The sequence below is a fragment of the Callithrix jacchus genome, chromosome 4, assembly GCF_049354715.1.
Source record: "Callithrix jacchus isolate 240 chromosome 4, calJac240_pri, whole genome shotgun sequence".
Lineage (NCBI taxonomy): Eukaryota > Metazoa > Chordata > Mammalia > Primates > Cebidae > Callithrix > Callithrix jacchus.
Genome location: NC_133505.1, coordinates 84,887,082 through 84,899,640, shown reverse-complemented (window position 1 = coordinate 84,899,640; position 12,559 = coordinate 84,887,082). Strand labels below are relative to the sequence as shown.

Sequence of the window (12,559 nt, the reverse complement as noted above, 5' to 3'; positions counted from 1 at the left end):
CTGAGTTTTAGGATGTCAGAAAGTTGGTTGTGGAAACTCATTTGTATCTGACTAAAATTTTTATCCTGATTCTTATATTATTAGGCCTTAACTTTTCAAATAAAATAAGTTGTTCTTTCTATGAAGTTTTATCTTCTGAGCAGTGTAATTTTGTACAGAAAAACCATATTTGAAACAATTGACGTTTGTCTTCATATATAATTATTTTTGTGTCTAAAGTTTCTGTCATTCCAAGAGCTGAGTACATATCCCATAATAGCGTGTGTTTGTGTGTGTGTGTGTGTGTGTGTGTGTGTGTACACCAAAATTCCATTAACTACATATGTTGGAAAAGAAAGAAAACTGAAATGATGGACACTTCAAATTTAAAATTATATTCTAAAGTAATGCTGCCCATTGGAAATATAATGCAGGCCACAAATGTAAGCCACACATGTAATTATATGTTTTTTGGTAACCAAGTTAAAGAAGAAAAACAAGTGAAATTTATTTTAATAGTATGTATTTAAGAGTATTATCATTTCTACATATAGTAAGTATAAAACATTGTGAAATATTTTGCATTATTTTTGTTTTTGAATCAAGGGTTCAAAATCCAGTGTATGTTTCACAATTATAGCATATCCAGTTTGAACTACCCACATTTCAAGCTTCTTAATACCTGTATGTGGCTAGTGGCTACCATAATGGATAGCATAGTTTCAATGTTGCAATTAAGTATTCCCTCATTTCTTTTTATTACTGCTTCCTTTCATGTATTCAGTCATTTATGGAACTGTAATCCCAAATTGGTTAAATTGTAAAAATTACTTGTTTACATAAAAGAATCAAGTATCCATGGCTGATAAGATAGGGAAGGAAAGGTTGGATCTTCTAATGTTTCTTCATTTTTCTACTCTGGTATGCATTTTGATTTTTAAAAAATGCATTTTCTCTTTGAAAAAAAAATTCTCGGCAGACTTTCAAATGCTTCTTTTAAAGGGCCGGTGCTCTGGGTATTGAGGTTTAAGTTTAATGAGCTTCTAGCAAAAATAAAAACATTATTTCAAATTTTTGAGAAATGTTGTGATTTAAAATGTGTTCTTTAAAGATTTCATATGCTTATATATTTTAGGATGTAATTTTTTGTTTTTGTCTTCCCAAGTTAGGTGTTTTTGGTTTGAATATCACACAAAAAGAAATCCTCTGAGAAAGCATTTAGAAACACACCTATACTGCTGTTTTCTATTTTCAATCACTGATAAATGGAATGTTCTCATTACTAACAGAGAATGTGTAGAACATTTAACTCTCCCAACAACCTAGTTGTGTGGGTGACATTGTCTTCTTTCTATGGGCTGGGTAAATAGACTTGGAAAGACTTGATTGAATTGCCCAAAGAGTTAAGTGATAAATTTGAGCCACAAATCTCACTGTACAGTATACTGTCATTCTGTCCCCAGTTAGAGAAAGTTGTCATTAATGAAAAAAGAAATACATTTTCTTTCTTTTTTTTTTTTTTTACTTTAAGTTCAGGGACACGTGCAGAATGTACAGGTTTGTTACCTGGGTAAACATGTATTGTGGAGCTTTGTTGTATGAATTATTTCATCACCCAGGAATTAAGCCTAGTGTCCATTAGGTATTCTTCCTGATCCTCTCTCTCCTCTCACCCCGGCCCTGGTGTGTGTTGTTCCCTTCTATGTGTCCATGTGTTCCTATCATTTAGCTTCCACTTAGAAGTGAAATTATGTGTTGTCTGATTTTCTGTTGCTGTGTTAGTTTGCTAAGGATAATGGCCTCCAGCTCCATTCATCAATCTGCAAAGGACGTGATCTCGTTTCTTTTTGTGGCTTTATAGTATTCCATGGTGTATATGTATCACATTTGCTTTATCCAGTCTATCATTAATGAGCATTTGGGTTGATTCCATGTGTTTGCTATTGTGAATAGTGCTACAATGAATATATATTTACATGTGTCTTTATAATAGAGTGATTTCTCTTCCTTTGGGTATATACCCAGTAATGGTACCAAAGGAATATACCATTCCTTTGGTATTTCAGTCGAATGGTATTTCTGACTTTAGGTCTTAGGAATCGTCACATGTCTTTCACATGGTTGAACTAATTTACACTCCTACCAACAGTGTACATGTGATCTTTGTTCTCCACAACCTTGCCAGCATCTGTTGTTTTTTTTTTGACTTTTTAATAATACTCATCCTAACTGATGTGCAATAATATCTCATTGTACCCCATTAAAAAGCGGTAAAAGGACATAAACACTTTTCTTTTTTTTTGAGACAGAGTTTTGCTCTTGTTACCCAGGGTGGAGTGCAATGGCGCGATCTCGGCTCACTGCAACCTCCGTCTCCTGGGTTCAGGCAATTCTCCTGCCTCAGCCTCCCGAGTAGCTGGGATTACAGGCACGTGCAACCGTGCCCAGCTAATTTTTTGTATGTTTAGTAGAGACAGGGTTTCACCATGTTGACCAGGATGGTCTTGATCTCTTGACCTCATGATCCACCCGCTTTGGCCTCCCAAAGTGCTGGGATTACAGGCTTGCGCCACCGCGCCCGGCCTAACACTTTTCAAAAGAAGACATACATATGGTCAACAAACATATGAAAAAGCTCAGCATCACTGATCATGAGAGAAATGCAAATTGAAAACATACATTTTCACATTTCAAGTAATCCCAAATATCTTGGCACAAATGACTTGAATATCACAATGTTTTGTCCAGTGTTATGTACCATACTAATGCCGATGATGCTGATGATACTCACGTTTGAATTCTGACTTGCCATCTTATCTAAACAGTTAAAAATAGTTAAGGCCTGACACTGCTGTCTTTTAAAGCTATGTAGAATCATTCCATGTAAACTATTAGGGTGTCATTTTTGATAGGTCAGAATATTTTTTACCTTTCTTAAAATACTGCACATCTTTCTTAATAGAAATCTATTTAGAACTCTAAATAAAATTTGATATTCTACTAAATATTGTAAAATCCTTTCTTAATGACAAAAATAACTAAAGAATGCCATGGACCCCCTTGTATTAGAATGAATAAGTAACACAACATTTGGTACAGCTTTCACTTTACATTATTCCTGTTTCTTTTTTAGCCCCTCAGAAACCAAGCCCTAAGGGTCTACCAAACAGAAAGGGAGTCCGAGTGGGATTTCGCTCCCAGAGCCTCAGTAGAGAGCTGCTTCGGAAAGATGCCAATCTTGTTACACAACGGGTTCTGTCTGCAAGGCTGCTAAAAATCAATGAGTTGCAGAATGAAGTATCTGAACTCCAGGTCAAGTTAGCTGACCTGCTAAAAGAAAATAAATCTTTGAAAAGGCTTCAGTACAAACAGGAGAAAGCCTTGAATAAGTTTGAAGATGCCGAAAATGAAATCTCACAGCTTATATTTCGTCATAACAATGAGATTACAGCACTCAAAGAACGCTTAAGAAAATCTCAAGAGAAAGAACGGGCAACCGAGAAAAGGGTAAAATATACAGAAAGTGAACTATTTAGGACAAAATTTTTCTTACAGAAACTGAAAGAGATCTCCGAAGCTAGACACCTACCTGAACGAGATGATTTGGCAAAGAAACTAGTTTCAGCAGAGTTAAAGTTAGATGACACCGAGAGAAGAATTAAGGTATGATTTCTCCAGTTTCTAATTGTGCTTTCTTGGGATGTTTCTCATTGGGCATTTAATGTGCTGGTTTGGCATTTGCTTGGGAAGAAAAACAAACTATTTTTAATACTGTTTTTCTGAGTAAAACATTTGGGAAAATGTAGGATTATGTATTTATGAGGAAGATCCAAAAGATTGTGTATATTAATGAGCTACATGTTGAATGATAGATTATAGTCATTTTGGGAAGATATTCTATTTGATTATCTGATTGTTTCTCTAAAATAGGAAATGTCACTGTAATAGCCATAGTATATAAAACTAACCTTTTTGGGCCACTGTGTAAGAAATGCCACCTCAACAATGCCTTCTGTTTTTATATCGATGCACATTATTTATCAAAGATTATAGTACATCTTTTGGGGTGTGGTACGCACCTATTCCCCTGAATCAAAACCGTTGGGTGAGACAATCCAAGATGGCCAAATAGGAACAGCTCTGGAGTGCAGTTCCCAGCGAGAACAAAGCAGAGGGTGAGTGATCACCGCATTTCCAAATGAGTTATTACTGCCTATACACCAGGAGTTTCCCAGGCTGAAAAGCACCACAAGTTTTCAGCATGGCTGTTTCAGCTGGCACAGTGAAGCTCCCCACAAAAACTCACACATATCTGGGTGGCATTTCAGCTGGCGCCTGGAACACCTGGGAGACAGAGCTGCCCATTCAGCTGAAAAAAAGGGGGCTGAAACAGGGAGCCAAGTTGATCTTGCTCAGCCGGTCCCACCCCAACAAAGACCAGCAATCTGAAATGCTCTGGATTGAGAGTTTCACAGCAAGCACAGCTGGACCCAGGACAGTCCAGCTCTGTGGGGGGAAGGGCAACTGCCATTACCGAGGCAGTCCACCGCCACCGAGGCAGTTTGCCATTACTAAGGCTGTCCACCATTACTGAGGCAGTCCACCATTACCAAGACAATCTGCAAATACCGAGGCAGTCTGATATTACAGAGGCAGTCTGCCATTGCTGAGGCAGACTGCCATTACCAAAGCAGTTCTAACTATACCTCTGTAAATAAAACCTCAAGGAAGTTCACACGGCAGCTGGGCAGAGCCCACAGCAGCTCTGTAGTGCCTCTACTGGCAGATTGTAAGGCTACCTCTTCCCTGGGCAGGGCATCTCTGAAAAAAGGCAGCAGCACGTCAGGAATTTATAAATAAAGCCCCACCTTCCCAGGAGAGAGCACTTGGGAAAAAGGCAGGTATGAGTTCAGCTGCAGCAGACTTAAATGTACCTGCCTAGCAGCTCTGAACAGAACAACAGAGCTCACAGCTCAACACTTGAGCTGCTATAAGGGACAGACTGTCTCCTCAGGCAGCTCCCTGACTCCCGTATATCCAAAGAGACACCTCATAAAGGAGAGCTCAGGCTGACATCTGGTAGGTATCCTGGGACGAAGATAAAAGAAGAAGAAACTGACATCAACCCTTACTGTTCTGCAGCCACACAGGTGATCCCCAGGCAAACAGGATCTGGAGTGGACCTCCAGCAGTCCTACAGCAGAGAAGCCTGACTGTTAGAAGGAAAACTAAAAAACAGAAAGAAATAACTTCAACATCAACAAAAAGGACATCTACTCAGAGACCCCATCTGAAACTACATCAACTACAAAGACCCCATCACCAACTACAAAGACCATAGGTAGATAAATCCACAGAGATGGGAAGAACTCAGCACAAAAGGAATGAAAATACCAAAAACCAGAATGCCTCTCCTCCTCCAAGGAATCACAACTCCTCACCAGCAAGGGAACAAAGCTAGATGGAGAATGAGTCTGATGAATTGACAGAAACAGGCTTCAGAAGGTGGGTAATAAACTTCTCTGAGCTAAAAGAACACATTCTAACCCAATGCAAAGAAACTAAGAACCTTGAAAAAAGGTTTCACGAAATGCTAACAATAATAAGCAGCTTAGAGAAGAATATAGATGACTGAATGGAGCTGAAAAACATGAGAAGTTCGTTAAGCATATGCAAGTTTCACTAGTCAAATTGAGCAAGCAGAAGAAAGGATATCAGAGATTGAAGATAAACTCAATGAAATAAAATGAGAAGGCAAGGTTAGAGAAAAAAAGAGTGAAAAGAAATGAACAAAGCCTCCAAGAAATATGGGGTTGTGGGGAGGGATCCAAGATGGCCAATTAGGAGCACCTCAGGATTGCAGCTCCCGGTGAAAAAGCAGAGGGTGAGTGGACCCCGCACTTCCAGACGGATTTTTATTGCCCACAGACCAGGAGATTCTCAGGCGGAGGAGCCCCATGGGTCACCAGCTTGGCTGGTTTTTCCGGTGTGGCTGTTTGGCCAATGCAGCTGTTTTTGCTAGCGCGGCTGTTTTTGCCGGCGGTTCTCTGTACAAAATATATGGGTCCAGGTGCTGTTTTAGCTGGCGATTGGAGCTCCTGGCAGACAGAGGAGCCCATTCAACTTATGAAAAAGGGGACTGAGACAGGGAGCCAGGCCAGGAGATTCCTGGGCAAAAAAGCACCATGAATCTCAGAGCGGCTGTTTCAGCCAGCATAGGCACAGTGGGTCGCCGCACGGGAAATCACACAGATCCCGGCACCTTTTCAGCAGGCGACTAGAACACCTGGTAGACAGAGTCGACCGTTCAACTAAAACTAAAAAAAAAAGGGCTCTGAGGCAGGGAACCAGGTGATCAGGCTCAGCTGGTCCCACCTCCACAAAAGAACAGGAATTGGAAACACTGGATTGAGAGTGTCACAGCAAACACAGCTGAACCTGGGACGGTCCAGCTCTGTGGGGGAGGGGCGTCTGCCATTACTGAGGCAGTCAACCACTATGGAGGTAGTCCACCATTGCTGAGGCAGCCTGCCGTTGCCAAGGCAGCCCACCATTACACAGAGAGTCTGCCATTATATAGGTGGGCCACTATTGCCAAGGCAGTTCTCTTTTTTTTTTTTTAGACGTAGTTTCACTCTCGTTACCCAGGCTGGAGTGCAATGGCGTGTTCTCGGCTCACTGCAACCTCCGCCTCCTGAGTTCAGGCAATTCTCCTGCCTCAGCCTCCTGAGTAGCTGGGATTACAGGCACACACCACCATGCCCAGCTAATTTTTTTTGTATTTTTAGTGGAGACGGGGTTTCACCATGTTGACCAGGATGGTCTCGATCTGTTGACCTTGTGATCCACCCGCCTCAGCCTCCCAAAGTGCTGGGATTACAGGCTTGAGCCACCATTGCCCAGCCTGCTGACGCAGTTCTAACTACACCTGTATAAACAGGACTGCAGGGAAGTTTACATGGCAGCTGGTTGGAGCCCACAGCAGTTTAGCAAAGCCTCTGCAGGCAGGCAGTGACTAGACTGCCTCCTTGCTGGGCACGGCAGCCCTGAAAAAAGACAGCAGCACAACAGAAACTCATAAATAAAGCCCTAACTCCCCAGGACAGAGCACCTGGGAAAAATTTTTTAAAGGGGGTGTGGTTTATGATTTCTGTTGCAGCAGACTTAAACGTACCTGCCTAGCAGCTCTGAATGAAAATCAGAGCTCACAGCTCAGCACTTGAGCTCCTATAAAGGACAGACTGTCTCCTCAAGCAGCTCCCTAACCCACATATATCCAAAGAGTCACCTCATAAAGGAGAGCTCAGACTGACATCTGGCAGGTATCCTTCAGGGACAAAGATAGCTGAAGAAGAAACTGGCAGCAACCCTTATAGTTCTGCAGCTGCTGCAGGTGATTCCCAGGCAAGCACGGCCTGGAGTGGACCTCAGCAGTCCTATAGCAGAGGGGCCAGACTGTTAGAAGGAAAACTAAGAAACAGAAAGAAATAACTTAATCATCAACAAACTGGACATCCACTCAGAGACCCAATCTGAAAGTCAACAACTACAAAGATGACAGGTGGATAAAGCCACAAAGATGGGAAGAAACCAGTGCAAAAAAGGTGAAAACACCTGACACCAGAACACCTCTCCTCCTACAAGGGATCACAACTGCTAACCAGTAAGGGAACAAGGCTGGATAGAGAATGAGTGTGATGAATTGACAGAATCAGGCTTCAGAAGGTGGGTAATAAGAAATTTCTGTGAGCTAAAAGAACATGTTCTAACCCAATGCAAAGTAACTAAGAATCTTGAAAAAAGATTTGATGAAATGCTAACAAGAATAAACAACTTAGATGGGAATATAAGTGAATTGATGGAGCTGAAAAACAACACGAGAACTTCATGAAGCATACACAAGTTTGAACAGCCAAATTGACCAAGCAGAAGAAAGGATATCCAAGGTCGAAGATCAACTCAATGAAATAAAAGAAGAAGGCAAGATTAGAGAAAAAAGGGTAAAAAGGAATGAAAAAAGTTTCCAAGAAATATGGGACTATGTGAAAAGACCTAATCTATGTTTGACAGGTGTACCTGAATGTGACAGAGAGAATGAATCCAAGCTGGAAAATACTCTTCAGGATATCATCCAGGAAAACTTCCCCAACCTAGCAAGGCAGGCCAATATTCAAGTCCAGGAAATACAGAGAACCCCACAAAGATATTCCTCAAGAAGAGCAACCCCAAGGCACATAATCGTCAGATTCACCAGGGTTGAAATGAAGGAGAAAATGCTAAGGGCAGCCAGAGAGAAAGATCGGGTCACCCACAAAGGGAAGCCCATTATACTCACAGTAGATCTTTCAGCAGAAACCCTACAAGGCAGAAGATAATGGGGACCAATATTCAACATCCTTAAAGAAAGAACTTTCAACCCAGAATTTCATATCCAGCCATACGAAGCTTCATAAGTGAAGGAAAAATAAAATCTTTTGCGAACAAGCAAGTACTAAGAGATTTCATCACCACCAGGCCTGCTTTACAAGAGCTCCTGAAAGAGGCAGTAAACACAGAAAGGAACAGTCAGTAACAGCCACTCCAAAAACATACCAAATGGTAAAGACCATCAACACAATGAAGAAACTGCAACAACGAATGGGCAAAACAGCCAGCTAGCATCAAAATGGCAGTATCAAATTCACACAAAAACAATATTAACCCTTAATGTAAATGGGCTAAATGCACCAATCAAAAGACACAGACTGGAAAATTGGATAAAAAGCCAAAACCCATCGGTGTGCTTTATCCGGGAAACCCACCTCACATTCATGATGCTAAAAACCCTCAATAAACTCGGTATTGACGGAACATATCCCAAAATAATAAAAGCTATTTACAACAAACCAACAGCCAATATCATACTGGGCGGACAAAAACTGGAAGCATTCTTTTTGAAATCTGGCACTAGACAAAGATGCCCTCTCTCACCATTCTTATTCAATATAGCATTGGAAGTTCTAGCCAGAGCAATCAGGCAAGAAAAAGAAATAAAGGGTATTCAAATAGGGAAGGAGGAAGCCAAATTGTCTCTATTTGCAGACAACATGATTGTATATCTAGGAGACCTCATCATCTTAGCCCCAAATCTTCTGAAACCGATAAACGACTTCAGCAAAGTTTCAGGATACAAAATCAGTGTGCAAAAATCACAAGCATTCCTATACACCAGTAACAGACTTAAAGAGAGCCAAATCAAGAACCAACTGCCATTCACAATTGCTACAAAGAGAATAAAATACCTAGGAATATAACTTAACAGGGAACGTAAAGGACCTCTTCAAGGAGAACTACAAACCACTGCTCAACGAAATAAGAGAGGACACAACAGACGGAGAAACATTCCATGTTTATGGTTAGGAAGAATCAATGTCATGAAAATGGCCATACTGCCCAAAGTAATTTACAGATTTAACGCTATCCCCATTAAGCTACCAATGACCTTCTTCACAGAACTGGAAAAAAAAAAACACCTTAAACTTCATATGGAACCAAAAGAGAACCTGCATAGTCAAGTCAATTTCAAGCAAAAAGAACACAGCGGTAGGCATCACACTACCAGACTTCAAACTATACTACAAGGCTACAGTAATCAAAACAGCATGGTACTGGAACCAAAACAGAGATATAGATCAATGGAACATAACAGAGGCTTCGGAGGCAACACAACACATCTACAACCATCTGATCTTTGACAAACCTGACAAAAACAAGCAATGGGGAAAGGAGTCCCTGTTTAATAAATGATGTTGGGAAAACTGGCTAGCCATGTGCAGAAAGCAGAAAGTGGACCCCTTCCTGACACCTTACACTAAAATTAACTCCAGATGGATTAAGGACTTAAACACAAGATCTGACACCATAAAAACCCTAGGAGAAAATCTAGGCAAAACTATTCAGGACATAGGCGTAGGCAAGGACTTCATGACCAAAACACCAAAAGCATTGGCAACAAAAGCCAAAATAGACAAATGGGACCTAATCAAACTCCACAGCTTCTGCACAGCAAAAGAAACAGTCATTAGAGTGAATCGTCAACCAACAGAATTGGAAAAAATCTTTGTAGTCTACCCATCTGATAAAGGGCTGATATCCAGAATCTACAGAGAACTAAAACAGATTTACAAGACAAAAACAAGCCCATTTAAAAGTGGGCAAAGGATATGAACAGACACTTTACAAAAGAAGACATACATGAGGCCCACAAACATATTAAAAAATGCTCATGATCACTGGTCGTTAGAGAAATGGAAATCAAAACTACATTGAGATACCATCTCACGCCAGTTAGAATGGCAATCATTAAAAAATCTGGAGACAACAGATGCTGGAAAGGATGTGGAGAAATAGGAACACTTTTACACTGTTGGTGGGAGTGTGAATTCGTTCAACCATTATAGAAGACAGTGTGGTGATTCCTCAAGGACCTAGAAATAGAAATTCCATTTGACCCAGCAATCCCATTACTGGGTATGTATCCAAAGGATTATAAATCATTCTACTATAAGGACACATGCAAACGAATGTGCATTGTAGCACTGTTTACAATAGCAAAGACCTGGAACCAACCCAAATGCCCATCGATGATAGACTGGACAGGGAAAATGTGGCACATATACACCATGGGATATTATGCAGCCATCAAAAACGATGAGTTTATGTCCTTTGTAGGGACATGGATGAACCTGGAAACCATCATTCTCAGCAAACTGACACGAGAACAGAAAATCAAACACCGCATGTTCTCACTCATAGGTGGGTGTTGAACAGTGAGAACAGATGGAAACAGGGAGGGGAGCATCACACACTGGGATCTGTCGGGGGGAAATAGGGGAGGGACAGCGGGGGGTGGGGATTTGGGGAGAGATAGCATGGGGGAAAATGTCAGATATAGGTGATGGAGAGGAAGGTAGGAGATCACACTGCCATGTGTGTACCTATGCAACAATCTTGCATGTCCTTCACATGTACCTCAAAACCTAAAATGCAATTAATAAAAAAGAATTATGGGATTATGTGAAAAGACCTAATCTACATTTGGTAGGTGTACCTGAATGTGACAGAGAGAATGAAGCCAATCAGGAAAACACTCTTCAGGTTATTATCCAGGAGAATTTGCCTAACCTAGCAAGGCAAGCCAACATTCAAGTCCAGGAAATACAGAGAACACCACAAAGATATTTCTGAAGAGGAGCAACCCCAAGGCACAAAATTGTCAGATTCACCAGTGTTGAAATGAAGGAAAAAAATGCTAAGGGCAGCCAGAGAGAAAGGTTGGGTAACCCACAAAGGGAAGCCCGTCAGACTCACAGCAGATCTCTCATCAGAAGCCCTACAAGCCGGAAGAGTGAGGGCCAATATTCAACATCCTTAAAAGATCTTTCAACCTAGAATTTCATATCCAGCCAAACTAAGCTGGATCAACTAACAAAGGATATAAAGTACCTCTTTAAGGAGAATTACAAACCACTGCTTAAGGAAATTAGACAGGACACAAATAGATGGAAAAACATTCCATGCTCATGGTTGGGGAGAATCAACATCATGACAATGGCCATACTGCCCCAAGTTATTTATAGATTCAATGCTATCGCCATCAAGCTACCATTGATCTTCTTGACAGAACTGGTAAAAAAACTACTTCAAACTTCATATGGAACTGAAAGAGAGCCCGCATAGTCAAAACAATCCTCAGCAAAAAGAACAAAGCTGGAGGCATCATGCTGCCTGAATTCAAACTGTTCTACAAGGCCACAGTAATCAAAACAGTATGGTACTGGTACCAAAACAGAAACATAGACCAATGGAACATCACAGAGGCCTCAGAAGCAACACCACACATCTACAATTATCTGACCTTTGACAAACCTGAGAAAAGCAATGGGGAAATCATTTCCTGTTTAATAAATGGTGTTGGGAAAACTGGCTAGCCATGTGCAGAAAGCAGAACCTGGACCCGTTCCTGACACCTTATACTAAAATTAACTCCAGGTGGATTAAAGATCTAAACATAAGACCTAACACCATAAAAACCCTAGAAGAAAACCTAAGCAATACCATTCAGGACATAGGCATAGGCAGGGACTTCATGGCTAAAACAGGAAAAGCAATGGCAACAAAAGCCAAAATAGACAAATGGGATCTAACTAAACTCCAGAGTTTCTGTACAGCAAAGGAAACAGTCATTAGTGTGAACCGGCAACCAACAGAATGGGAAAATTTTTTGCAATCTACCCATCTGACAAAGGGCTAATATCCAGAATCTACAAAGAACTTAAACAGATTTTCAAGAAAAAAGCAAACCCATTCAAAACCGGGCAAAGGATATGAACAGACACTTTACCAAAGAAGACATCTATGAGGCCAAGAAACATATGAAAAAATGCTCATCATCATTGGTCATTAGAGAAATGCCAAATCAAAACCACATTGAGATACCATCTCATGCCAGTTAGAATGGCGATCATTAGAAAATCAGGAGACAACAGATGCTGGAGAGGATGTGGAGAAATAGGAATACTTTTACACTGTTTGTGGGAGT

General features: G+C 40.8%; 2 protein-coding genes across 5 annotated transcripts in view; one reads left to right on the top strand and one right to left on the bottom strand.

Annotated features, from left to right (window-relative positions):
- LOC144582171 (uncharacterized) overlaps positions 1 to 12,559 on the bottom strand; it is a 131,678-nt gene that overhangs the window by 12,473 nt on the left and 106,646 nt on the right. The gene's annotated exons all lie outside the window — the stretch shown is intronic.
- Positions 1 to 12,559, top strand: part of LCA5 (lebercilin LCA5) — a 69,838-nt gene that overhangs the window by 28,839 nt on the left and 28,440 nt on the right. The window contains exon 3 of the mRNA XM_002746752.5: positions 3,113 to 3,642. Coding sequence (XP_002746798.3) covers positions 3,113 to 3,642 — 530 coding nt within the window. The remainder of the gene's footprint in view (positions 1 to 3,112; positions 3,643 to 12,559) is intronic.